The 27,906-nt window shown below is 41.0% G+C and overlaps 2 protein-coding genes and 1 long non-coding RNA gene across 6 annotated transcripts in view; 1 reads left to right on the plus strand and 2 right to left on the minus strand.

Annotated features, from left to right (window-relative positions):
* The window catches only part of LOC148188813 (uncharacterized), a 68,717-nt gene extending 52,130 nt beyond the window's left edge, over positions 1-16,587 (minus strand). For both annotated transcript variants that reach the window (XR_015777169.1, XR_015777168.1), the window contains exons 1-2: positions 16,238-16,587; positions 10,220-10,260 (exon numbers count right to left, since the gene is read on the minus strand). This is a non-coding gene — a long non-coding RNA (uncharacterized LOC148188813). The remainder of the gene's footprint in view (positions 1-10,219; positions 10,261-16,237) is intronic.
* mtnr1al (melatonin receptor type 1A like) lies at positions 1-25,406 on the plus strand. The gene is made up of 3 exons (XM_042493358.2): positions 1-116; positions 1,246-1,562; positions 21,937-25,406. Exons 2-3 carry the CDS (start codon positions 1,268-1,270, stop codon positions 22,704-22,706), a joined length of 1,065 nt encoding a protein of 354 aa, XP_042349292.1. The 5' UTR covers positions 1-116; positions 1,246-1,267; the 3' UTR covers positions 22,707-25,406.
* The window catches only part of LOC148188814 (uncharacterized), a 13,619-nt gene continuing 7,143 nt past the window's right edge, over positions 21,431-27,906 (minus strand). For 2 of the 3 annotated variants that reach the window (XR_015777166.1, XR_015777167.1), the window contains 2 exons: positions 25,342-26,052; positions 21,431-22,773 (listed from right to left, as the gene is read on the minus strand). Coding sequence is in view for 1 of the 3 variants with exons in the window: in XM_088080718.1 (XP_087936844.1) it covers positions 22,736-22,773; positions 25,342-25,477 (174 nt within the window). In the remaining 2 variants the exon portion in view is untranslated. The remainder of the gene's footprint in view (positions 22,774-25,341; positions 26,053-27,906) is intronic. The other variant, XM_088080718.1, reaches the window with a different exon arrangement.

Below are 27,906 nucleotides of genomic sequence, written 5' to 3' on the forward strand. Positions count from 1 at the left end.
AGGTCCTGATGGAGCTGCAGCACCTCCGACAACCGATAAAGCATCAGCTGATAAAGAAGTTTGCTTCTCCAGTTCTTCCCGCGATATAGACTGCATCTGTGAGACGCGTATTTGTGGTGCGTAAAAGGATTTACTTTGTGTTTTTACCCGTTTATTATCACTAATATCAAGTGATTTTCAGATTGCTTGTAATATGTGTAATGTGGATTATTGGAGTTTTTCTTTTCACGCGCACATTGAGGTGTTACGGATGAAGTTTTTCCAAGTTTTGCACAAAGTAACCAAAGAAATCAGAGCTCCGAGCTTCCGGTCAGACAGCCGGCTGTAAGAGGTAACTGCGACCACTGCCGCTGCGCAGGACACATGTGGGCTGTACAGCAGCAATGGTGGAGAAACGATTCACCTCCTTTACTTCAGTAAAAGTACTAATTCCTCACTGTGAAAATACTCAGTCCTGCATTAAACTAAACTACTTAAATAACAGTAAATAGGTATAACCAGGAACACGTACTTAAAGTAAGAAAAAATAAAAGTACCCAATTTAGAAAAACTGGTACTATACCATTCCAAAAAAGAAGTAAATACAAGAAAATGGCTTAAATGTCCATCAGAGTAGTTGCCAATTAATTTTCTGTCATTCGGCTTACTGAATAATTGACTACTACTGGGAAGTATAACAAAACATCATATTCCATACATTAGTCTTCTGTTTTTCATAAAAAATAATTCAATTTGTGAAATAGTTAAAGCGTTTAGATAAATGTAGATGTTAAAAGAACAATTTTTCCTTCTGAAATGTAGGCGAGTATTAGTATAAAGTGGCATGAAAAGAAAGGACTGGAGCACATACCTAACATTTGTACAGTACAGTACTTGAGTAAAGGTACTTAGTTACACTACTACTGATTAATGATTCGATTAAAGCTCAGAAACACAAAGAGCGTAAATTTGGACAAAAACTTGACTTGATTAAAAAGCATCATGTTACTGAACATTTCTCTGGTTCATCAGCATCCTGCATGACATGATAAACTGGTCATGAGTCACACCTCTCGCCCGTGTGCACGCGCCGTCTCACTCCCTCTCCTCGCACTCCTCGTGCATCGGTTCACTGTCGATTTGGTTTTGTTAAAAAAAAACATTTAAAAGCGTTATTATTACATATAAAATATCTCGTGCACACCCAAAAGAGTCCAGCATGCAGCGTGGCGTCACTGAGCCCCAAACTGTGCCTCTGACCTGCAGCCTCCCTGGACCGCCGCGCGTTATGCTGAATGGACCGACCCTCCGCGACCACGACCCGATGCGTCTCGTCGACCCGAGGCACCTCCCGCAACTGATGTCCCTGGAGGACCATGAGCCCACCATGGTGGAGGGGACCCTGGGGCCCCGCAACTCCACCCCGGCAGGGGAGGAGGGGGCCCCGGGTCAGCAGCACCAGTCCTTCCCCTGGGTGGTGACCCTGCTGGCCGGCGTCCTCATCACGACCATCGTGGTGGATGTTATCGGGAACCTGCTGGTCATCGTGTCCGTGTTCAGGAACAGGAAACTCAGGAAAGCAGGTACAGCTGTTTTTTGTGCTTTAACGTGCACGTGAGTCGGTTTAACCCTCTGAGAGCAGGGTCACATCAGTTTTCTTCTGCTTCATTCAGACGTCTTTAACGTTTGATTTCTTTTGAAAACATGGCTATAAAGGCAAAAATTCACAAATAATTGAGAAGTTAATAGAATTGAACGACAAATTTCGAAAATATTAAAAATCCTAAGAAAAGTATACATATATAAATTTTATTATTCTTTTTTGTCTTTATATTTTGTGGTATTTTTGTCTTCTTTTTAACCCTTTTTAAATCTTTTTTTTGTAAATTTCTGGTAATTTTCTTGTAATTCATAAAGTGTAACTTCTTCCTGTGTTTTTGAAAGAAATTTACAACGTTGCTCAGACCAGCTACTGGAGAGTACGATAAAATGTGCAGTTTATCACCTTTTGTGTTGATGTAGATTTCAGTACAACAACTTTATTACTTTTTCTGGAGGTGATATTATGAACTTTGATCATAGTGTGCTTGACTTATGGAAACAACAATCTGGGGAAGCTGTAGCTGTAACAACTTTGCAATTCTGCATAGTTGGTCAAATATGCATCTCAATCATCATTTTGGCTTCCCACAACTATGAACCTGATGGACTGCGATTCTGATGTTTAAAATGCTCTGCTCATAAAAGAAAATTGTAAAAAAAAAACAACTAAGATGCATATCAAATCAAGCACTCAGGTGGCTGAAAGTGACAGAGCAGGTCGTCCACTAGTTGGAAGGTTGTAGGTTCAATCCCCGACTCCTCCAGTCAACATGTTGGAGTGTCCTTGGGTAAGAGCCCCACATTGCTCCTGATGGCTGTTTTATCGCTGTGTGAGTACATGTGAAAGGTTAAAATAAAGAACTGAATAGCAGGTGGCACGTTGTACCATAGCCTCTGCCACCACTGTGTGAACGGGGGTAAATGTGACTCGTAGTAAGAGAGCATTTTAAGTGGTTCAGCGACTTTAAAAGTGCTCTTCAAGTTCATTTACCATAAAGATCCGTCATGCTGCTGTGTGTTCATGCATGCATCAATCTCATGGATCTGTACTGCAGCTGCAGTCCAGAACAGAAGAGCACAGCAGAGAACAGACTGGGAAAAAAAACAAAAAGCAAACGTCTGGAAGACGAGGAGCAAGTACTTCTGATTTAGGGCAAATGATCATGTGCAAAGATTGCTCCGGAGGTAGAGAAGGTTTTTCATTAATCAAAAAGACAGCTTCTGAAATCTGTGCAGTATTTAAAGAGAGCGCTGAAACCGTCAGTCACAAAGCAAACTACAATGTAACCACTCAGGGCATGTTTGCAACATCAACATTTGTCCCCAAAAAGTGTTTGTTTTGTCACTGACAGGCTCAGATTTTTGAGTGTCTGACAAAAGTGTGAAAGGATCCCTACAGAGAAATTAAAAGTATTTAAGTACATTTCTCTTGTTCCATCCTGTTTGGTCTTGAGTGAGAAGAAGTCTCATTCTGAAAGATTCTTTTAAATTGTCAATTCAAATAAATATTCAGCCAGGACACTAGGCGGGTTTCCATTACAGATTTGTATTAGTAATACTTGAGTGATATTTTCGAAATGTCAATTAAACGCAATTGCCAGATGACTGCATTTCCATTAAGTGATATTATGCGACTTCTCCTCTGGCGATAACATTTCAAGAAGCAGCAAATGCTGGTACGCATCACGGAGCGCATCAGCTCACATTCAAAGAGACACATCTTCAAAGTCTTCAAAACTGCACTTTTTCTAAAAAAAAAAATGTTATTGTTGTTTTAGTGACAAAATATTTCACTACTGCACTCCAGGACAGTGACAGTTCAGAAAGCTGGTTATAGTTTTTTGTGTTTGAGTGCAGAAAGTTTATCTTACTCTCATCTAAAAGATTTTCAAGGTCACGGCTGAATATTTAGCTGCCTTCAAAAATGGGAAAAGTGCAAGATTTCAGAACAAGACTTCTCCTTTAGCTAGAAAACAGACTGAAACAAGAGAAAAGCACAGAAAACTTTTCATTTCTCTGCAAGATCCTTTCCGTGATGATGTCAGACATCCACAATAACAATCTGAGTCTGTCAGCAGCAAAAACAGACACTTTTTTAAAATTTTGGCTTTTGGGGAGGGCCATACAACTTCAAATGGCTGCATTTCATTTTGTATTTATTTTCCTGCCAATTTTTAAAGAAAACATGCCTTCCAAACCTGCATGTGTCAAAAAAAACTTTTCTCTTTTCTTTTTTCAAATTTTTCTGTGTTTTTTTTTTTTTTTTTAAATTGTAGCATATGCTAAGAAAAAAAATTGGGCTTTTATCTTTCTTTAAAAAATGTTGGTGATCTTCAAAGAAAACACGCCTGCGGGTTTGGAAGGCATGTTTTCTTTAACAGTCACCAAAATTAGATCATTTCACACGGCCAGAAATTGTAAAAACATAAATTATCGTAGGATATTAAAGTTTCAGACAGTCCTTAAACACATCATGTGTTATTATTTTTCTTTACTTTTTCAAAACTTTCAGGGTACATTTAGTTTTTCAAAACTTTTCCAGGCCTGAAAAATTGCTAATTTCAAATTCCATGACTTTTCCAAGTTTTTCATAACAAGACAAACCCTGAAACACTTTTAGTCGACCAACATTAATGAGGTGCACCTGCCCTGAGTGGTTACATTACAGCCTATTTTCTCTCATAACTGAACCAGTTTCAAAAGTTTTTGTTCCTATTTGTTACGCTGACACAAAAACAGGTGAAACCAGAGTTAAAAAATACTGGAGTTCTTCGGTACTTCTTTTTAATTTTGTGTTTTCGTTTCGCTGTTCTGGGCGTCTTGATGCTTGATGTGTAACTCGGGGACACTTTGACAGAGTGTTTGTCTGCTGCAGACGATCAGACTCCAAACGCTGTGTGACATGTTGTTATTGTTTCATAAAGATGCAGCTCTGACAGAAGATTTGTCCCCGTTGGTGTCTGAACACAGACAGACTGTCGGAGCAGCTCTGTGGCTGCAGGCGCAGAGATTCGCCTGTTTTTTGGCTCTCGGTCAAGGACTTCTGCAAAGTGAAAGTAGTGAAGCTACAGTTGGTGAGTCACTGTAATCGATGTTTAAATCTGATAGCAGCCTCAGATTGATGTGGACTAGGAGCCTTCAAGAGCACCGCTGTGCATAAATAACCGAGGCACTTAGGACCCTCAAACACACAGACGGAGAAAAAAAAATCAATGGAGGCTCCTAACTGTTATCTTTCACTCAGCAGCATGCTCCTGCACCACCATCTGAAGGAGTAAATATCACATTAAAAGCACTAATTGGCACCTTCTCTGCACTTATACCACAACATATGAATATTGATGAGATGTTTTTCCTTTCACGATGTTTGCACGTCGAGGCGGTGAAGCCCACCTTCCTGTTAAACTCCGGTATTACTAGTCCAGGCAGGAGAATCAATTCACCGTATGCAAGGTTGCAAGATCTAATCCCAAACTGAGCGGGGGGACGTGGAGGAGGAGGAGCAGGGCTGCGTCTCCTTTCTGAAAAAAGCAGGAACGAGCTGCAGTTCAGTGAAAGCACTCAGCTCAGTTTCAGTGTTAATGGACCCAGAGATCCACAAGAGGCTGCGGAGGGAAGATCCTGAGCAGGAAATTAACGCTGACCACCAAATGCTGGTACGTGTCATGGAGCGCATCGGCTCACATTAAAAGAGACATTTTCAAAGTTTCAAAGTTTTTTGTTTTAGTGAAAAAATATTTCACTACTGCACTACAGAGCAGCAACAGTTAAGAAATCATCATGACAGGTTAGAGGTTATGGTGAGATATGAAGATATGTGAGATGAGATGTGTTCTCATTCTTACATTTTATTACAACTCGGCCAGTTTTGGTCGGGATCCGGACCGCGGTCCGCAAGTTGGTGATGCCTGGCTTACAGGTACATGTGATGAATCAGTGGTATGGGCGCGATTAATAGCCACCTCTGTGCATATTGGTCATGCACAATGACAGGAACTGCTCCTGTCGGAGAGGGCTGTCGGACATGTCCTCGTGCTGGAGCGGGCTGTCGGACATGTCCTCGTGCTGGAGCGGGCTGTTGGACATGTCCTCGTGCTGGAGCGGGCTGTTGGACATGTCCTCGCGGTGGAACTGGCGGTGGGACATGTCCACACTGGAGTGAGCTCTCGCACATTTCCACGTGCTGGAGCAGGGTGTCGGGCATGTCCACGCGCTTGTTTCCAGCTTACAGAGAATAAATCATCGTGTCTACGACTCTGCAGTAACAGTCTAACTTAATGAGTGGTAGTGGTGGCAGTGTGAGCAGGTGAGGTGTGTTTTTGTATGTGCAGAGCTCTGAATGCAGATATTTAGTCACATTACATGACCATGGAGCAGCAGAGCAACTTGGAAATGACAGCTGGGATTGGCTCCAGCGCCCCCGCGACCCTTACGAGGACAAGCAGTTACGGAAAATGAATGAATGAGTTTGTTTTATTCCAAATTCTACATATTGACAGAAAGATTTTCATTTTTATTGCAAATATCGGTCTCATTAATAACTAATAATCGGTATTGGCCCTGAAAAGACAAAATCCGTCGACCCCTATAGTTCAGACTCAGAGAATTTGGCTTTCGAATAGCTGAAACAGAGATTCAGAAAGACACGCACATCCCGTAGTGGGTGCTGGATCCAAGATAAACCAAAATATGAAAAAATAGAGGTCTGCACCAGGGAGCTCCCCTTAAAGGATTTTATTTTGCAAAAATAAGTGATGTTTCGAGCTAAAAACAACTTTTCCTCAGACTCATAAGTTTTCTAGTGAGTCGCCATCTTAAATACACATCAACAAACACGTGACTCAAAAAAAACAGCTGAATTCACTCGATCATGAGTGAGGGAGTAAATACAAATATATAAATCACATAAAAAGAAGTGAGAATAAATAGTAAATATAGTGTGTAGAAAGAAAAATCTTCAGAGGAGCATATACTCCTCTCTGTATGTGTGTAGATAAATAACACACATACACAGAGTATATGCAGAAACATGTTTGCATATATTCTGCGTATCTTCTAATGTGTAAGGGGAGCTTCCTCGTGCGCACCTGTATTTTTTCACATCCAGGAGGCTGAAAGACACTTGAAACTGGTCAAAGATGAAGCTTTCCCTGTTAGCTTCACCACAATGACTGAATGCAAAGTGTCAGCTTTGTGTCGATGTGGTGACACTGACATAATGAACCGTGACTGCAGGACTTCACTAATGATTGGATAATGTGTCTCTGACAGAGCAGATGGACAGACGTGATTAATGGACGGAGGGGAGGACGGAGACGACCAGGGAATAGTTCAGCGGTGGAAGAGAAAGTGGGAATGTGGAGGAGACGACAGGAGAGATGAGATGAGGAGGGAGGAGGAGAGTGATGGAAAGCACACTGATCAGAGGAGAGGAAATAAGAGAAAAAAGACTAAAGAAATGAATCAAATCGGTGGGGCTGGTGGCAGAAGGAGAATTGGAAAGGCGAGAGTTGAATTGAGACGATAGTTGAGAAGATGGGGTGACCTAAGAGGGCTAGGGCTCACAAAAAAGCAGATGAGAGAGGACAGGAAGGGAGATGAGACAAACGAGGAGGCGGCAGGAAGGAAAAAATGAGAGAGGTGAACAATTCATCCAGTTTTCCTCCTCCGATCGTTACATTTCCACTCAGGGAGTCCTGGATCTCCCTCCAGATTGATGGGAAAGCAGAAAAAAACGGATGGGTTTTTGTTTGACTGATGTGCAGCCTTTAGGACGGCTCTGACGGGCTGAATGGAACGACAGGATCTGGATATTGATTTATGGCGGCTCTTATTTATCATCGTGACACGTGTGGAGCTCTGAAGCACGAATGTGAGCGGACAATCTGCACGTTTTAAAAGATGCTCAGAAAATTATCTCTGAGATGGAGATAATTAACTTGTAAATCCTGACAAAGTTAAACGTGCTGATTTAACCCCTTAGAGAAAAGTTTGGAGCATTTTAGGCGCTTTTCATTCCTGATTTTTTTATCATTTTGTTCATGCATAAATGTAGTCCAGATTGTGTATTTGAGTGTAATCAGTGAATTTCCAGCTCAGCTCCTACAATAAGTCTAAAATACACTGTGGAAACTAAATAGTTACATTCAGACTGTTCAGGTCAAAAAATGCTCCATTGAAACCCATTCAAACTGACATTTTTGATCCCACAGCCATCAGAGCAGAAAAACAGGACTTGTATTATTTCTGGGTGTCATTCTGGGCTTTTGACTCTGAATGTGTCATTTTGACTATTTTCCACCTGATGAGGTCATTTTGACCATATTTGGCATATGGAGGAAATACATGCTATTTCCACTAGGTGACCTGTCACAGTCAATGTAGCTGCTGATCACTGACATATCCCAGACTGTCAGCAGCTACACTCACACACTGACATATCCCAGACTGTCAGCAGCTACACTCACACACTGACATATCCCAGACTGTCAGCAGCTACACTCACACACTGACATATCCCAGACTGTCAGCAGCTACACTAACACACTGACATATCCCAGACTGTCAGCAGCTACACTCACACACTGACATATCCCAGACTGTCAGCAGCAAAACAAAAAAAAAAAAACTACTTAGGATGTAGTATGTGAAATATATACTGTATATACATTTTTTCATCTGAAAACATAGTGACATCATGACAAAAACCTGGCATTTAAAGGGTTAAAATTCTGCAAAATTACTGAATATTTGATATTAATGATTTGGACTGATGCTGGTTAAAAATGAACTTAATGAAGTAGAGAATAATATTAATGTATAATATTTCTTAATGCTTAATTTCTAAAAGCGCATTTTGTGCACGGAGCCATACGAGCGCATGTAATATTAAAGCGGGCCCTAAGGGTTAATCTGTGTATCATCAAAACAGCGCGGGTCTGTTGTTGTTGAGGCTTGTGAGCAAAAAGTTATACAGTAACTTTAAACCTGAAAAGATTATAGATTGCATGAAATTATTTGCAGCATGAAGTTTTATCAGTTTGCTTTTGCGACTTTGTTCATGTTAACGTGCTTCTGAAAATTTCATGCACAGATTACTTGTGATGAAAGTTGTTGCTCTGCACAACCTTTTTTACATCGCATTAAAACCCATCTGCAAACACACCTCTGTTTCACGCTGTGGGAGAGCAGTTTTATGGAAATATCTCTGAGTGTTTACATCTGTCACCGGGGGAGGAGTTTTCCTCGTGTGACGGCTCCGCTCGGCTCTCAGCGAGGCCGCTCTCTGTTTTACATCGCTGCTTCTGGCTGATTGCCAGAACTCTCCGAATTCAACTCATTTGTTGAAAACTCTGCCGCGGCTGGAAATCAATTTACAGAAGCCTGAATGAGTCAGACGGTTTTCATCGATCCTGAGGCCGGCGGATCAGCGGTTCTCAACCTTTTCGGAGCCGGAGGACAGTCCCACCTGGACAGAGTAATCCACAGCGGAGCAGACCGCTGATGGACTCCAAATGTCACGCAGATCCATTCATGAACACGCATCCTTATTCCGTCTTAATTGTTAAAGGTTGAGCAGAGTCCAGACTCCTGCAGTCAGAGTGCTGATGCACAGGGTGCTCAGAGCGACGCTCTGTAACGCTGATCACAGGTGACTCAGAGTTTACGTTCACACTTTACATCCGCTTACAATTCCTTCATCGTTCTGGAGGTTTTTACTAACACGTTCTCAACCCACGTCGTCACACGTCGCCGCTTTGCAAATGAACCCAGCGTCTACATACTGCACTCTAGGTATCCTTCTGCATCTGCTCTTTACGTTACAGGATGCTGTTACCACGATGTCAACACCAGCACACGATGCCATGTGCACATGACACGTGTTACGTTACAGCAAAAAAACAACAACACAGGAATCTCCATGAATGCACATGCTGGCACAGATAGGCAAAATGGGCTCGTGCTTAAGTGTAGATAAAAACGTCACACTCAGACTTAAGCAAACACCTCACACACACTCCCGCATGAAAGTCCGGGGTTTGTTGGATCCATCCACCAACCCGCCCAACCACCCTATAAGAGGACCGTCACGCTCCTTATATCACATCATTACCTGCAGTGTTTCAACCTGACGCCATTCAGCGGCGTATCATGCTGCCGCGGAAGGTGCCGTCCGATAGCATATCATACAGCCACGAAGTGGCTTTTGGCACAGGGTTCTTACGCCAAAATCACTACAAATGTGAGAGTATTTGAGAACTTCAGAATGAAAATGGGCTGAGAACAGTCAGTTCATGCCACTGCAACTTTTCGTTGCAATATTTTGAAACAGTTTTGTCTCATTGTAGCAATTTGACAATTTTGTAATGAGAACATGCACAATGTAATGAAAAAGTAGAATGTCCCGATTGCTTGAATACTTCATGCAACACTTTGCACTTTGTGATAGCAGCTGGTGCATAACAGTAGGAAAGAGAAAAGTTATGTGATTTCAAACACGTGGATGGTCACAGCCAAAATGCCAAACCCAACGCTGCAAAATGTACATTCTGGCAGCTACGTCCACCTCTTTTAAACAGTCTGTTTTTATATATGTGTGCTGTATGTTCAGCTCAGACAAACTGATTTAAAAACTCACCGGACGCTGATTCATTCAGTTTCTTTTGGATTCTCTTCTCTCTGCACAAAGAAGAAGAAAAAGGAGTCAAACAACTTGAGATAACGGGAGAAATTAGGTTAAAATGTTTAACTTGAGAGAGCAAATCGACACCGTCGGCACCTTTATGCCTCCATACGGTCTGAAGATGTAAGAGGAACAAGTAAAACAGTCTGATAAGTTTAGAAAATGACATCACTTCACTACAGCCGCTAAAATCAATAAGAGACAACACTTGTCGTCTCATATCACGGTAACAGTACGTATCGCCCAGCCCTATGAGACAGCACCCTCACACTGTAACGTTTTAAACCTTTAGCTGAACGTCCCGCACCGTCCGCATCCGACTTTAAAATCTGCTCTTAAAGATGAGGATAATAAATCATCCTCCGGTCTGTGATATATCATACACGTATATGTGATCAATGTCAGCAGATGGAGAGTTTGGTCAGCTGTCAGCGGCGGGATGGTGGGCGGAGTCGGGCTGCAGATGGCTCTTCTCTGGGTGTTTCACTTAATCCTCAACCAACTGGTCTGCCAGCTGGAAACCAGCAGGAAGTGAGGGCCGCTCTCAAATACCACCCGCCGAGGGGATTCACTCCGAAGACGAGCTCACGACCTTCATTTTTATCTCCACGTCTCCGGACGCCGCAGAGCCACTGTGAGGAACTCTGATGGACCTCAACGAGTCCTGAAGCTGCAGACTCATGAAACTGAATGAATGAGCGACGTTTCTGCAGTTTGAAACAAAGAGAATCTGTCTGACATCTGCATCTATATTTTACGCTCTACGTATCGTTCAGCGTCTGCTATTTATGTTCCAGGACGCCGCAACCCCGATGTCAACAAATGCACACGGTGAATGACGCTGCACGTGGTTATGTTTAAACATCAGCACGTGACAACTCAACGAACACACACATGCTGGCACAGGTGAAGGATGAGAGACGCGGCACACGGGACGGTGAAGAAAAACAAAACATTCAGCAGCAAAGTGAGCGTCGGACTCCTGCGTGAAAGTCCGGGGTTTGTTGGACTGACAGCAGTCTGGATTGTTGCGGCCTGATTGATTTATCAGCAGCTTCCCTAAAAAAATGTGATGCATGTTGTGATATTCTTATATCTTTTTTTTAAAAAAGCCTGCATTTTGTGGCACTATCTCAGAAGAAAGCCAAGAATGGGTCGCTTAAAAAAAATCACGTTTGGTGGCCAAAAATCTGCAGAAAACTGACTTTGTTAACAAATTTATTAGTTTCGTAGTACTAGATTTTAGGACATTTCTTGTATTTTTGGACATTTCTGGGATTTTAAAATGTTTCCTGGATTTTTGGGATATTTCCCATATTTTCAGACGTTACTTGGCTTTTTGGGACGTTTCTAGGATTTCAGGACGTTTCTGTGATTTTAGGATATTTCTCATATTTTTAGACATTTCTAAGATTTTAGAAAACTTCTAGGATTTCAGGGCGTTTCTTGGATTTTAAAATATTTCTAAGATTGTAAGACGTTTCTAGGATTCTTGGACATTTCTCATATTTTGGGACTTTTCTAGGATTTTAGGATGTCTCCAAGATTTTAGGCCATTTCTAGAACTTCAGGGCATTTGTCATATTTTTTGGAGGTTGCTAGTGTTTTAGTACATTTCTAGGATTTTGGGGCATTAGTGTCTTAGCTAGGACCTCTGTCGGGGGTGTGGGGGATCCTCCACTGGCTCTTTTTTTGATCAACAAGCTCTATGTTGATGCTGTTTTATGCTCTCTGACACCTTATGGAGACTGAAAGTACAAAAACAATTCACATCACTTTAATTGTTATTGTGATTAGTCGCTGATGTACTGACTTAAAATACTCATTTCTGGTAGTTTCAAAAGCCACTGGACACACATTTTAATATATAGTTTGCAGAAATGTACAATGGCACCACTGTCTTCTGTTGTCTGAGCTGCTTAATGCGTTTTAACTGAAATGAAACACAAATCAAATGGACTTTTTGTATCTTTAAACCTGCTTCAGCTGCTAAACGACAGCAGCATTTTGTTTCGGTGTTATGAATTTGAGGTTCAGAGTTCATCTCGCCGATGGATCCTTCTTGTTAACTGCAGATTTTCGGGGAATATGAGGAGTGAAGTGTTGATGTCTTCTCATCATTAAACCTTTACAGCTTCAGTATCGGCCGGCGGTGCTGACCGAACAAGGTCGCAGCTGGTCGGCAGGCCAAAGAAACGTTTATGGAAAGTGTCCTCGAGGTTTTCACACAGCTCAGCTTTAACTAACACACTGTGAGCTCCAGGACCTGCAGGAGCATTTTCAGCAGATTTTAAAGCAGAACTGGACAACAGGGTGTCCTGAGGGGCTGATAATGACTGTTAACAAATAACCTGTGGGGCTTCAGACACGGGAGCGGGACGTCCTGACATTTAAACTCTAAAGCTTCGACCAAAAATCCTGCACTTCCTCTAACAACTTTGCAAATCTCGCTTTTAATACTAAACAGCAGCAGCAGAAAATTTGGAGTTAGCATCAGCAGTGACTTAAACCAGCTGTGATGCAGCTGCGAAGGACTGAACAGTAAACAGTGATATTAACCCTTTGGGGCCCGCTTTAATAGTACACACACTCGTATCGCTCTGCGCACAAATGTTATATTATATGTCAATATTATATGTCTACTTTCATTGATTTTATTTTTTGATCCAGCATCAGTCCTAATCATAGATATACTTTTTTTCAAAATTAATTTTCAGAGTTTTAACCCTTTAAATGCCAGGTTTTTGTCATGATGCCACTATGTTTTAGATGAGAAAATTCTTTTTCACATACTACATGCAAAGTATATTTTATTTTGCTGCTGACAGTCTGAGATACGTCAGAGATCAGCAGCAACATTGATGGGTTTCAATGGAGCATTTTTTGACCTGAACAGTCTGAATGTAACTATTTAGTTTCCACGGTGTATTTTAGACTTATTGTAGGAGCTGAGCTGCAAATTCACTGATTACACTCAAATACACAATCTGGACTACATTTATCACATATGCATCAACACACACACAATTATCAAAAAAATAATAATAATGAAAAGTGTGTAAAATGCACCAAACACTAGTCCCTAAGGGTTAAATGAAACTCAAAATTTCCTGATGACAACCACCTCCACACCCCCTGTCTACATATACATGTACTGCCCCCTCACACACTCACACACACTCACACACACTCACATATGCACATGAATAAATAAAAATAAGACTTTGTGATCAAATAGTGCACTAAAGAATAGAAGTACTCATTAAAACCAGAAACTGCCGAACTGAGGAAACCAGAGGTGGAATAAACCTATGAAAAAAAGAAAAAAATCAATAAACAGGTAAATAATTAAAAAAAAAAGATGACAACTGAAAAAAATGATAATAATGGTAATTAAAGATAAATAAGTAAAATACTCAAACTCGAAATAAGAGGTAAAGGAACAGCACAAAGTAAAATAAGTAAATATGTCAAAATGATATATGAAGTAGTAAAACTGTGAAACAGATTAAAATGTACTAAAAAATAAATAAATAAATATAAAGGAAAATAAAAAAAAACATAAAAATTGGGGAAAAAATGAAAACTTAATTTAAATTTAAATTTAAATTTAATTAAAAGCCAAAGTAAAAAGGTAGGTGTTGAGTCCATGGTATTTTGGCGGTGACGGTGCATCTCTGAGCTGGATAACTCTAAATCTCGACCCGTCACGTCGCCTGAGGTGTTGAACAGCAGCAGCAGGTGGCAGGAAGCTCAACCTGCGGCGCACGTGTGCTGCACGGTGAAGGCATGTGTTCTGCCGCAGCTATGACACCGAGTCACGGCCTCCCGAGTCACGGCCTCCCGCTCCCCCCGACATCACGCCTGATGAGCCTGACCTGATCCCCGCCACCTGCTCGACCCCGTCCTGCAGCAGCACACCTGCCCGGGGGCCTCCGGGGCTCCGGGGAGCCTCACTGATTTATTTCATCTCATTTCCTTTAACGGCCGCGCTGCTTTATCATCTCATATCATTTTCTGTCTGTTTGTATCTTTCGTGTTTGCGAGGACGCTGCTGGAGGCTCGTCTTTAACCTCACACCCTCACATCTGCACGCCGGGAGCACATCTGTAATATATGCTGTGTTTGTTTTCCATCATGGGAGTAAAAATGTGCAGTTTAAAAAAAAAACTGAAATCGCTGGAAGCTGAAACTTTTATTAAGATAAAGTATTTTTATAGCAGTTTTTGGAAGTGGACATTTTTGTCTCCAAGGGACCAAGAGGATGTTGCTTTTGGTTTTTTTTTAATCTAAAACTGCACAAAAAATAAAATGAAAATCAATGGTGTTACTATCACATACATATCCCAGACAGTAATATTTAAAAAAACAACATCCTAGCATTTATTATTACGAAAATAATCATTTTTTTCTATCCAAAAGCATAAAGCCATCATGTCAAAAACTGGCATTTAAAGGTTAAAATTCTAAAACTTAATATATATTTGGTGGTTATGATTAGCACTTACGTTGTTTAAAAGAAAAAATAATATCAATATTTAATGCTTTTATGGTAGATTTTAGCCCTGCTCAAATGTCTTCGAAGGTGCTAAGGAGTTTTTTTATTTAGTTATTTAATCTGAAACTGCCAAAAAATAAAAATAAATAAAACGACATCAAAATAAATGTTGTTGCCAATCACTGACATGTTGTTTACTATGTAAAAATAAAAATAAAAATTCCACTCAGATCTCAGGATATAGAAACTAACCAGTTTTTGTTTGTTTATTTTTTCATCCAAAAGCATAGAGATATTGTTTCAATAACTGGCATTTAAAGGGTTAAAATTCTGAAAATGAATGAATATTTGGTAGTTATGATCAGCACTGAAGTTAGTTAATTATGTTTAAGTTACTTTTATGGAAGTTTTTGGCGGTGGACATTTTGGACAGGTTTTGGGAAGGAGGTTGTTTATTTTGATTTGGGTTTTTTTTTAACCCCACACAACAAAACATTAAAAAAGAAATAAAAACTGAGTGACTAATTACTGACGCGTCCCAGGCTTTAAAAAAAAGTATATAGAAATGATATAATTTTTTATGCTTGTTTGTCTTTTTTGTTTGTTTTTTTTTTTTCATTTAAAACAGTGGCATCATGTCAAAAACAGGCATTTAAAGGATTAAAATTCTGAAAAATAATGGATTTTTAGTACTTTAGTACTGATCACTACTGAAGTTGGTTAAAAAATTAAAGTCAGTCAAAGTGGAAATGAATATAAATATTTTATGTTTTTATGGCAATACTCAGAGGGAGTTTTTCTTTATTTAATCTGACACTGCAAAAAACATAAATAAAAAGGCAACCAAAGCAATGCTGTTGCTAATCATTGACATGTCCCAGATTATTAAATAATAAAAATAAAGATTACTCAGATACTCAGATTTCATTTTGTGGAAACTAATTCATTTTTTTTTCATTTAAAACATAGTGGCAACATGCCAAAAATGGCATTTAAATTATTTATATCAATGAAATGAAAATTAACAAATATTTGGTAGTTATGATCAGCAATTTAGTTGTTTAAAATATTAAAGTTAGTGGAAGTGGAAATTAATATTAATATGTTATGTTTTCATGGCACTTTTTAAAATCTGACACTAGAAAAATAATAACTGATTTCCAGCAGCAAAAAAAAAAAAAAATCCACTTGGCTTTTAGTACAGGTTTGTGTTTTTGTTTTTCCTGATAAAATACTCGCATTTAAAGGGTTTAAATACTGGAAATGATTTGAATATTTGGTTCTGTTTAGGACTGAAGTTGGTTAAAAGGTTTAAGTCGGTAAAAGTGGAAATGAATATAAATATATGACGCTTTTTGGCAGTTTTCCGGCGGGGACCTTGTTGTCACTGGGGGACTCGTGTTAAAGGGAGCACAGATGTTCACGTGGTGCAAACTCAGCCATAAAGGGTGACGCGCAGAGCAGCAAACACTCACCTGCTGCAGGTGTGACGGCGGCTGCTCTGAGTTCAGCTGTTTGTTGATTCACAGCAGAAACAAAACACCTCCATCGGTGACACGTTTTCTCCGCGCGGAAAAATAAAATGTGGTTAAAAGCGCCGCTCTGTTAGCGTGCCGCCGTCATCAGGGAAGGTGTTTGACTCATTCAGGAAGTACCTGTTTGACTGACACGTCCAGGAGCCAATCAGTGAGCTCCAATGCGAGCTCTGACCCATGATTGGTTCATCGGGCCGGCCAATGACTGAGCTCAGGCTGGATGGTTTTGACCAATAGGAGAGCGGAGGGGGCGGGCTCTTTAAAGGCCAGGTCAGATTTTGGCTTTCAGTCCTGTGAGGTGGATCAAAGAAACAGAAAAGATTTATGAGTTTTTACATCATCAGATTATTAAAAACCGCTTTATGAGTTTCACCATGTGAGGGTTAAAATACTTCAGCACCATGTGTATTCAGTCTGTGTCAAAAATAGACTTTTTTTCCATCTGTCAGGTACTCCTATGTGAAGGATATTTTTGGTCATAAATCAAATAAAAAGTCCAAATAGAAACTTAAAATAGATTAAAGATGAAAAGAATATTATTTACTGCACTACTGGGGAAAAATAGATCATAATTAAATTTAAAAAGAAAAAAGATATTGACATAGCAGAATTAAAATGTGAAAATATTATTTAAAAATGTAATGTGACGATAAAAAAAGTGAAATTTTAAATGCAAAAGCTTAAATGGAAATGCTCAAACAAAAATCTTAAATTATTATGAATAACATGAAAATGAAACATCAGAAAGGAAACATAAAATGGGAAATGGGAAAACTTGAATAGAAATACTTAGAAGCTTAAATAGAAAAAAAATATATTTGTTTTTATTTATTGCATTTGCACTTTATCATTTGGCATTTTAAATCTACACGTTGGAGCACGGTGGTTGTTGTAAACCTGTAAAGGCGGCGAGTGGGTTTAATGAGTTTCTGTGTCCGCTGTGCAACTCTGATTATTGATTTTTTTAGGTTAAACATCTCTTGAGAAACAGATTACAAAGAGCCTTCCTGGTTTTTACCTGCAGCTCTCTCATCAGTGTTGTCGATGCGCTCTGTGTTCAGCTCCAGCGCCAACAATCACTTCACTCATTAACTGAGGCCGTCCATCGATCAAAGACCGAGCCTGACCGAGCCCTGCAGCTGCACAGACGACCTGCAGCTGCACAGACGACCTGCAGCTGCACAGACGCTCTGCAGCTGCACAGACGACCTGCAGCTGCACAGACGCTCTGCAGCTGCACAGACGACCTGCAGCTGCACAGACGCCCTGCAGCTGCACAGACGACCTGCAGCTACACAGACGCTCTGCAGCTGCACAGACGCTCTGCAGCTGCACAGACGCCCTGCAGCTGCACAGATGCTCTTCTGCTGCACAGACGACCTGCAGCTGCACAGACGACCTGCAGCTGCACAGACGACCTGCAGCTGCACAGACGCCCTGCAGCTGCACAGACGCCCTACAGCTGCACAGACGCTTTGCAGCTGCATAGACGCTCTGCAGCTGCACAGACGCCCTGCAGCTGCACAGACGCTCTGCAGCTGCACAGACGACCTGCAGCTGCACAGACGCTCTGCAGCTGCACAGATGACCTGCAGCTGCACAGACGACCTGCAGCTGCACAGACGACCTGCAGCTGCACAGACGACCTGCAGCTGCACAGACGACCTGCAGCTGCACAGACGCCCTGCAGATGCAGCATGCAAAGTAAAAGCCGTCTCTGTGGCGAGAGCTGCTGTCAGGACGACTCTCTGCTCGGAGAGACTGTCTGTGGTTACGAGATACTCGACCATGCTGCCGTCTGTCTGTTACAGACACAGCGAGCGGAGGAGCGTTCACGGCGAGCGGAGGAGCGTTCACGGCGAGTGGAGGAGCGTTCACAGCGTCGCTCTCTCTACAGAGCGATGAGCTGATTAGATTTCAGAGCGGCTCGCTGCATAAATTTACATGTGAATATGGAAAAAAACGATGTCTTTGAAACGACTGTAACTTCTCGGTGCGTTCGCGAAGCAAAGATCACGGCGCTGATAGAAATCTGCGCCTGTTAATTCATCATTTGTCTTAATGAACGGGCTAATTAGCATGAGCAGGGTGTGTTAATGGATCATCGGGGAGCTGAGGGGCCTCCTGTCGTCTGAGTGTGCCGGTGACCGTGAAGTGACATCGGGTGACTCAGAGTGTGACTCGCTCATTCAGGACTAACTGTGCAGTTTTCCTTGAAACAAACAGTCGAGTTTACAGTCGCCAAAACACACTGAGGGGAATAAACTGCTGCTGATATCACAAATTACATCGCGATGTCCCGTCTCAAGGTCCAATTCACAAAAGATTCGTACATCTCAAACAAGCAGCTGAAAACAGTTTGGGCTTTTCCTGCGTCAGACTGCATTTATCCATCTGGCAAAGTCTAAAACAGGGACGCTCAGCCTGCTGAGGGCCACTTCTGCAAAATGACAGGGGGCCAGGGGCCCCGAACATCTTTCTAGGACTTAAAGACATTTCTGAGATTCTGAATAAATGAATCTTAATTTTGAATATGTAAAAACAAAACACTAAAAAAAGGAAAACGAGCCTACAGCAAGTGCAATGAACGGAGCCAAAAAGACAAAAAATCCACTTTGAGACATTTTTAGGATTTTGGACATTTCTAAGATTTTACAGTGTTGCTCGGATTTTAGGACATTTGTAGGATTTTAGGATGTTTCTTGGATTTTTACAAAATTTCTAAGAATACTTAGAGGAAAGATGACTGACGTCCTCCAAGTATTTTGTGGGTATTTGGTACTCACGCAGTAGCCTTCTTCAGAGGAAAACAAAAGAAGTTATCCTCTAAATATATTTTCCAAGTACTGGGTACCTACGGGCTACGATGTGGGTTCGTAGAGCCAAATGGTTGACAGAAATACACGTTTTCTCTGAAGTACCCTTCTAAAGTACCCTGAGGGTACCCAGTACTGAAAAATCACATCTTTAAAGTACCTCGTGCTACCCAATATGCTTCCCAGCACCGTGAACATCAGACGAAATAATCGCCGATACACAACGATAATTTAAATGTTGACTGAACAGCTGACCGTTGTGTCGGAGGAACCGTGAATCTAAACGTTTACGGCCTGAGCGGCTCTAATGAGGACGACTCCGGCCTGGAGCTGCAGGCGAACCTCCGACCCCTCCAGCGTCTCTCTTCTTATTAACATGTCGTCTTCCTGCAGCTCACCAGAGGAGCAGATCGCTGGGAACAGACACGAAGGGCAAACGCAGTGTGTGTGTGTGTGTGTGTGTCACACACTGACACACACACACACACACACTGACACACACACACAGACACACAGACACACACTGACACACACACACACACACTGACACACTGACACACACACACAGACACACACTGACACACAGACACATACAGACACACACACACACACACACACACACACACTGACACACACACACACACACACACACACACTGACACACACACACACACACACACAGACACACACAGACACACACACACACACACACACACACACACACACTGACACACAGACACACACTGACACACAGACACACACTGACACACACACACACTGACACACACTGACACAGACACACACTGACACAGACACACACTGACACACAGACACACACATACACACACAGACACACACTGACACACACACACACTGACACAGACACACACTGACACACAGACACACACAGACACACACACACACACACAGACACACACAGACACACACACACACTGACACACACACACACTGACACACACTGACACACACACACACTGACACAGACACACACTGACACTGACACACACACACACACACACACACTGACACACACGCCTGTTCAAACACTTTATTTAGGTCATTACCTTTTCTGTTTATGTTTTGTGTTAATTTTCTTGCATTTTCTTAACTAACTAAACTAACTGAAATTTCATTTATTCTTCTAAATTGCTTCGTTCTCATTCTTAAAAGAACTCAAACAAGTTTGCTCAGGTTTTGTAGAGTTAAAAAAAATCCAGTGACTTTTCCAAAACTTTTGATTTTCTTTACTTATTCATTGACTCTTCAAGGTTTTTCATGACTGAAATATTTCATTTTGGACCGAAAAGTTGGGCGAGCAGAGGATCAATAAATCATCACTGAGACTCAAAACCCTGAAAGGAAGACTGAAGTGGTTTCATTAAAGTTTGAGGGTAAATATATGTGAGAACGAAACCTGCCAGTCATACTAACGCGGCACAGACACGGGACAGTTTTCCTGAAGGGAGCTTTGCACTAAACACTAAAACGCTGTGAAAATATCATTGAAATGCAGCGCGGTCGGCTCGGGGCGAAAGGTAAATGTTAAACTCCTAAATCAGGCCCTCAAACCTCATTTCCCCACGTGGGAGACCTTTACAGCTCAGCAGCACCGAGAGAACCTCTCATTGTCAAAGCATGCAGTATTTAGCCGAAAAAAACGGGAGTCAGCTCCAAACTCCTGCTGCTGCAGCCGGAATACCAACCGGTGTTTACTGAGCTGAACAACAGGCCGTCACTATGAACTTTATTTTGGCGGGGTGTGTGTTTGGGAAGTGGAGTGCAGGTCGTTGGACTGAATGTGTGTGTGTGGCGGCGGCTTCGTAAAGTTGTATTCATTAGCCGATAATGACGCTGGAGGCAAATAAGCAGCAGTGATGAGGTTTGGAGAGTAATGATCCGGGTGCTATTAACCCTTTAAAACCTGCATCGACACCACAGTTCTTTTTAAAAAACACATTTAAAAAAAGGCGCAGAGCAACTGGGCAAGAAACGAGCGGATTTAGAAAATTATTTATTTTTTAAAAAGCTGGGGGAAAATGTTTGTTCAAGTATATTTATAATGATCATAAGTCTGTATTTAAAATCACGTTACAAAATGATTATTATTATTATTTCTTAATCACCATTTTCAAGTACTTTCCTTGTTTGTTCTTTTTTTATTATTAAAAAGCTTTTTGCTTTTTGTGCGTGCAAATTTTTAGGTGATTTTTGTGCTGTCTTTTTTTTAAAAAAAAAAAAACCAACTCATTTTATTCAGTTTTTAGGGTCATTTCCTCTTAAGCTGCCTTCAGCTTTGCCTTATTTCCATGTTTTTGACTGAAATCAACTCTGTTTGTTCAGGTTTCAAAGGGTTAAAGTGAAGCTGCGAGGAATGTGATGTGAATGTTTGGCCTCATGGATTTTGTCCGCCGCTCGATTTACAAAGTGATCTATTTTTAAAAAAACTCAACCCCTGTTTTCAGGTCATTTTTCTACTTTTTTTTATTATTATTTTTTAAGTAACCTTCATGGCTTTTTAAAATTGTATTTTTGTGTGAACATTTTCAGGTAATTTTCTTGTATTTTCTTTCTTTTTTAAAAACTTCTTTAATGCTATTTTTGGGGAGTTCATTTCCTCTTAAGTTGCCTTCTTTTCAAGTTTTTGACAGAAATTAACTAATCTGCATTTTATGAATAAAAGGTGCAACACAGATTATTATTATTATTATTGTTATTTTTATTTATTGATTTATTTCATTGTTTCTTCTTCTGTCTGACGAACCTGTCCCGCCTCCTGACGCTCTGCCGCTCTCGTGTCTGCAGGAAACGCCTTCGTGGTGAGCCTGGCTCTTGCTGACCTGGTGGTCGCCATCTATCCCTACCCGCTGGTCCTGACCGCCATCTTCCACGACGGCTGGATCGCCGGCTACATCCACTGTCAGATCAGCGGCTTCCTGATGGGCCTCAGCGTCATCGGCTCCATCTTCAACATCACGGGCATCGCCATCAACCGCTACTGCTACATCTGCCACAGCCTTAAGTACGACAAACTCTTCTCCAACAGCAACACCATGTGCTACGTCGTCATCGTCTGGGCGCTCACCATCCTCGCCATCGTGCCCAACTGGTTCGTGGAGTCGCTGCAGTACGACCCGCGGGTGTACTCGTGCACCTTCGCGCAGTCGGTGAGCTCGCTGTACACCATCACGGTGGTGGTGGTGCACTTCATCCTGCCCATCGGCATCGTCAGCTACTGTTACCTCCGCATCTGGATCCTCGTCATCCAGGTGAGGCGGCGGGTCAAACCGGACTCGCGGCCAAAGATCAAGCCGCACGACCTTCGCAACTTCCTCACCATGTTCGTCGTGTTTGTGCTCTTCGCCGTCTGTTGGGCGCCGCTGAACCTGATCGGGCTGGCGGTGGCGCTGGACTCCAGGCTGAGCCGGGCGATACCGGAGTGGCTGTTCACGGCCAGCTACTTCATGGCGTACTTCAACAGCTGCCTCAACGCCGTCGTCTACGGCGTCCTGAACCACAACTTCAGGAAGGAGTACAAGAGGATCGTCCTGATTATCTTCAAGTTTCACTGCTGAGACGCTCAGGCGACGAGCGGAGGTCACACTTAACTTTTGAGACTCGACCTCGACAAAGACGGAAAAACTGTACGAACGAAAGGAAAAAAATTAAAGACTCTTTACTCTGTAAAATCTGAAAAACTGATCTTACTTTAAGGAAATCTAGAAAACCTACAGTGTTGAAAAAATATAATCTTACCTATAAGTTACGTTTACTTTACATCTTTTTTAAGATTTACTTAAAAATTCTTGTTATTTTCTTATTTCAGTAAAATTAACTTGTTTTTTTCTCGGCGATGGCAACTAAATCAAGTTTATCTGACTGAACTGAACAGCACTTAAAAAAATTAGGAAACTGGTTGAGTTTAATAAATAAAGTAAGTAAGCAAATAATTAATAAGCAGGATGATTTTCATTGTTTCTGGAAAAAAAAAAAGCAAAACAAATCCAACGTTAAGCTTTAGGGCCCGCTTTAATATCACACACACTCGTATCACTCACAAAATGCATTTCAAAATCAAACTTTAAAAATATTATTTACTTTAAAATTTAAGTTGCCATCACTTAGAACAATTTGACTCCTTTTTTTAGTTGCAACAACTTTACAAAATCAAGTAAATACAATTAAATTTAAGTTAACTGTGCAATTGCATATAAAAAAGCATTTATATTTTAATTAATAATAATAATAATAATAATAATAATAATAATAAATAATAAACCTAATTTATGTTTTTTCTTTTTTTAGTTTAGTTTATTTAAAAAGGTATCATGCAAATTAATAAATAAAGTATAAAAGTGCCAGAATTATCCAGGAGGCTATTTTTCATCTGTAGTACCTCAGCTGAGGTGTTACGAAAGACGTCCTAAAAACAAAAGAAAGGAAAATAACAGACAAAGAGGGCAAATGCTTGAGAAGAATTGTTTAAACGCATCAGCAAGAGACAGAAAAACAAAATAAAACACGACAAAGCAAAAAAAAAGATTTTTTTAGAGTAAGATCGGTTTGTGAGTTTACAGTGCATGAAGGAGAAAGAAAAACACTTTATGAGGGAGAAAAACAGAAAAACTTTGATAGCTGGAGGTGAAGAAGACGAGCAGACGGAGTGAAATAAATGATGCTAAACTCAGAGTTATCAGTGATGCCTTCAGGGAAGTTGGGAGACTGCGGAGAGTGGGAGGCGGAGGCTGAAGTTTGGGAGCAACTTTTAACTTAGTAATGTGTTTTATCACCACTTACTTTGAAGTTTTGTTTTCACCGACGTCCAAACGAGGCTGGATTATTCAAACTCTGTCATCACCTTCTTCCCCGATTCATTTCGATGCAGAAAATCCTTCATGAACTCGAAAGAAAAACTCCAGTACTTTTTTTTAAGTGGCATCGACACTCAAATCTGACTAATGCTGCTCAGAATAAAAAAAAAAAGGAATTTATTGATTAAAATAATAAATTTGGTGCTTTTTGTTGAATTAAGACGTGATTAAAAGTTCGTCAGGATTTAATGTGAACTGCGATCACGGCCGACGGCTTCATGTCCTGTTTGTTTACGGTGATTATTCTGATATTTGAAAGCTGACGTGAATAATTATTATTATTTTTGAACAAGCCAAACTCACTGAGACAAAATGATGGACGGAGGTTAACAGAGTTTTGACCCGAGTCATTTTTTTCCAGCTCAGCAAAATCAAAATGTACAATCTGACTTTGACGTGTGACTCGACTTTTGGCCGTTTTTTGACTTGAAATGATTTGGTGGCTTTTCCCAAAGCACAAAGACAAAAATGATCCTTTAGTGGACTTCAGCGTCTACGTTACGTTTTAGGGATCCTTCTGCATTTGCTGCTGACGTCCCAGGATGCCGCCACCGTGACGAACATAGACTGTATAGAAAGAAGGATGACGCGCCCTCACTTACCCTCGCTATGCTGAAGTGAAGCTAAAGTATCCAGATATGGAGTCTGTGCAGTAGCGATATCCTCGGTGGGGAAAAGCCATCCGACCAATCGCAAAAGGCCTCATCGAAGCGAAGTGCATGGATTAGCAAACACAGCTGTCAGTTACGGTAGAAAATCCCCTTTTTGTATAATCTAATAACTCATTTAAACCAAACTTATCATCAGTTTTTAGTTCGGCCTTTTCGTTCACTAACACGGAGGGACGGGCTTTATGACCTATACTGCAGTCAGACACCAGGGGGCGATACACACTGAAAAGTTACACTTTTTGGAAACCGTTATGTCGTCCATCTTTATATACAGTCTGGGCTTATAATAACGGCGTGACCGGTTCAGTCCGGCTGCGTTTTCACCTGACGCCATCACTTCTGGCTCCACGAAACCAACATGGCCACGGCCAAAATGCCAAACCGAAACGGCAGTCCACAAAACAACGGGTGACGTCACGATACTTTTAATCCAACACTTAGTCTGCTGTATGTGTGAGACCAACATCAGCACTGTGTCAGAGATACAGCTTTATCAGTTTAACATCATTCAGCTCCGTGACTGCAAATCAAACAGCAAATAACCTCGTAACACAAATGGCGTTGTGTCCAACTCGCAGTCATCAAGATCAAAGACTTGTTAAGGACTTGAGACGGACAGTTTACGACTTGGACTTGACTTTGCAACAACATTTGGGACTTTGTCTCACCTGTGGACTTTTCCCTCTCTGGTGAAAGTTTTTTTGTGCTGCTGAGTCTTTTCTCCTCTGGGACTGTCTCACTCTCGTCGGCGTCCTCTGCCTGGGACAGGGACCGCACAGGTGGGACGGACTCTCCACCCTCGTCCTGCACATCAACACGGGACAAAGATATTTCATCACGCTGAGCAGACGTGTGCATGTAAGACATTTAAATGAACAAAACCCAGAGTGGAAGAGAAGACGAAAACACGGTGTCTGCCATTCAGAAGCAATACTGTGTGCACTTTGATTTCTAACTCGGCCTCCAGCGTCGAAACTCATTTTCAGTCCCAAAACACACAGAAACACTTCAAGCTGCGCTCAGATCCACATCACACACTGTCGAGCAGTGAGCGGATTTCATTTACCCTTCATATTTGAATATTAAACATGAGAAAAATGAGAGAGATGAAAAATGAGTAATTAAGTGGGTTTTCTGAAGAGTTTTCTGACCACATCACTGTGTTTCACGCTCCTGGAGAGACGAATGTTGCATATGTATGAACGAGCTGCTGCTGTGAGAAGCTGCTTCAGGCCCATAAATCACTTCACAGTGTGTGTGTGTGTGTGTGTGTGTGTGTTTAAGGCTGCTCTGGGACCAGCTCCTCTTCCACGTTTAAAGCGGCTTTCTCACGGCGGCGCAGAAACTCCCCGACAACCTCTGACCTGCAGGAGCGTCTCCTGAAGAGGCGAAGCGTTAAAAAAAACAACAAAAATTAGCAAGAAATGAGTACAAAGTATGAGTAAAATACCTAAAAATTAGTAAATGAATTAAATAATTAAATAAATCAATGATAAATACGATTTGCTGGAAACTGTGCCTACTGTGCCCACATAATGAGTAAGAGTATGAGTAAATTACCTGAAAAATAATAAATGAATAAGATAAATACATAAATAATAAATTTATAATACAACTTTGTCTACATATTTTCCAACCGGAAAATGCCTAAATTATAGTAGTTCTGTAACGTAATTTTAAAGTCTTTTTAATGATAAAATTATGATAATTAGCTATAATTATAGTTTTTCCCTAGCATTTCTCCCCCTATAAACTGCCCCCCCATTTTCCCTAAATTATTATTTTTTTATTTACTAATTTTTGGCAAATTGTGGAACATTTCTTACATTTCTTAATGTCCACGTTTTGAACGAAATTGCACCAGTTTCAAAGGTTCAGTTATGTAATTTAATTTTAACTTAAACCGAGATGATTTCCTGAACCTAACCGAGTAGTTTTGGTGCCAAAACCTTAATTTTAAAACCGAGACCTTTAACGCTCGTACGCGTCGTTTTTGTGTCGATGCCGTCAGGAAGGATCACTGATTTAGGAAACGCTCCTGTGAGTCAGAGGGAGGGCACGAAAAAATGACCCGTGTGATCGTACGGGTTGGAGGACTCATTATTTGACCTGGAAACAGAGTGTGTGTGTGTGTGTGTGTGTGTGCGTGTGTGTGTGTGTGTGCGCGTGTGCGTGTGCGTGTGTGTGCGTGTGCGTGTGTGTGCGTGTGCGTGTGTGTGTGCGCGTGCGTGTGCGTGTGTGTGTGTGTGCGTGTGTCTTTGTTTCATTTTTGTACCAAAATGTTCCTAACCCAGGTCAGGTTTTGGTCCTCAGTACCCGGCAGACGTCCACTGGAGGATTTGCAGGTTATCAAACATCTAATCACGTCTGAGCGACAAACGTAACTTCGGAGCAGCTTCAGAGATGCTGATTGGTGGATTTGGAGAGAGCTACGCTAGCAGTTTCCCCCCGCTTCCAGTCTTTATGCTAAGCTAAGCTAACGGCTCTGTGACGGTCACACAGACACGATCGTCTCTTCGAGAGTCGGATTTGTTATCGAAGTCTGAAGAAAAGACAGCAAATGAATGTTTTTCCCAAAATTTCATTTTTTTGGATTTTTTTTTTAAGGTATTTATTCATTTATTGCATTATTTAAAGATATATTTTTTGGTCTTTGTCTTCGGTAGTTTGCTATTCCTTCTTATATTTTCTCTTCTTGTTTTATATTTCTTTTTTAAATTCATTTATTGTCTTACTGTGTTAAGCAGCGTTGGGTACCTTTTAAGGCGCCATATTAATCCAAGTGATTAGACTGAGATGATTTTTTTTTTGTATTTTTCTTTGGTAGTTTGGCATATCTTCCTATATTTTCTGTTCTTGTTTTATTTATTTTTTTAATGTATTAATTTATTTTTCTTTCCTGGGAAGCAGCATTGGGTACCTTGAAAAGTGTTATATCAATCTTTATTAAGACTGAGATGAAATTGTTTGTCTTTTCTCTGGTAGTTTAACACATCTTATATTTTCTGTGCTTGATTTATTATTCTTTTTTTCCAATTTGTCAATTTATGTTTGTTTTCTTACTCTGTAAAGCAGCGTTGGTTACCTCCAAAGACGCTATCTCACCATAAGTAATTATTATTATTTTTTATACATTTGACAAATTGTTGTCATGATTGAGTCAGCAAAGTTATCACATGACCCAAGTTCATAATTTCAGTGTGTTGCTCCTGATAGCACTTTTTAAAATTGTT

The sequence above is a fragment of the Plectropomus leopardus genome, chromosome 8 (genome assembly GCF_026936395.1).
Source record: "Plectropomus leopardus strain MGB_pleo_1.0 chromosome 8, ASM2693639v1, whole genome shotgun sequence".
Lineage (NCBI taxonomy): Eukaryota > Metazoa > Chordata > Actinopteri > Perciformes > Serranidae > Plectropomus > Plectropomus leopardus.

Bases quoted from the DNA above. Each gene is read 5' to 3' on its own strand.
- mtnr1al (XM_042493358.2), top strand. From the start codon at position 1,268: ATGCTGAATGGACCGACCCTCCGCGACCACGACCCGATGCGTCTCGTC. The intron at 1,563-21,936 runs GTACAGCTGTTT...TCGTGTCTGCAG, and splicing joins CAGGAAACTCAGGAAAGCAG to GAAACGCCTTCGTGGTGAGC.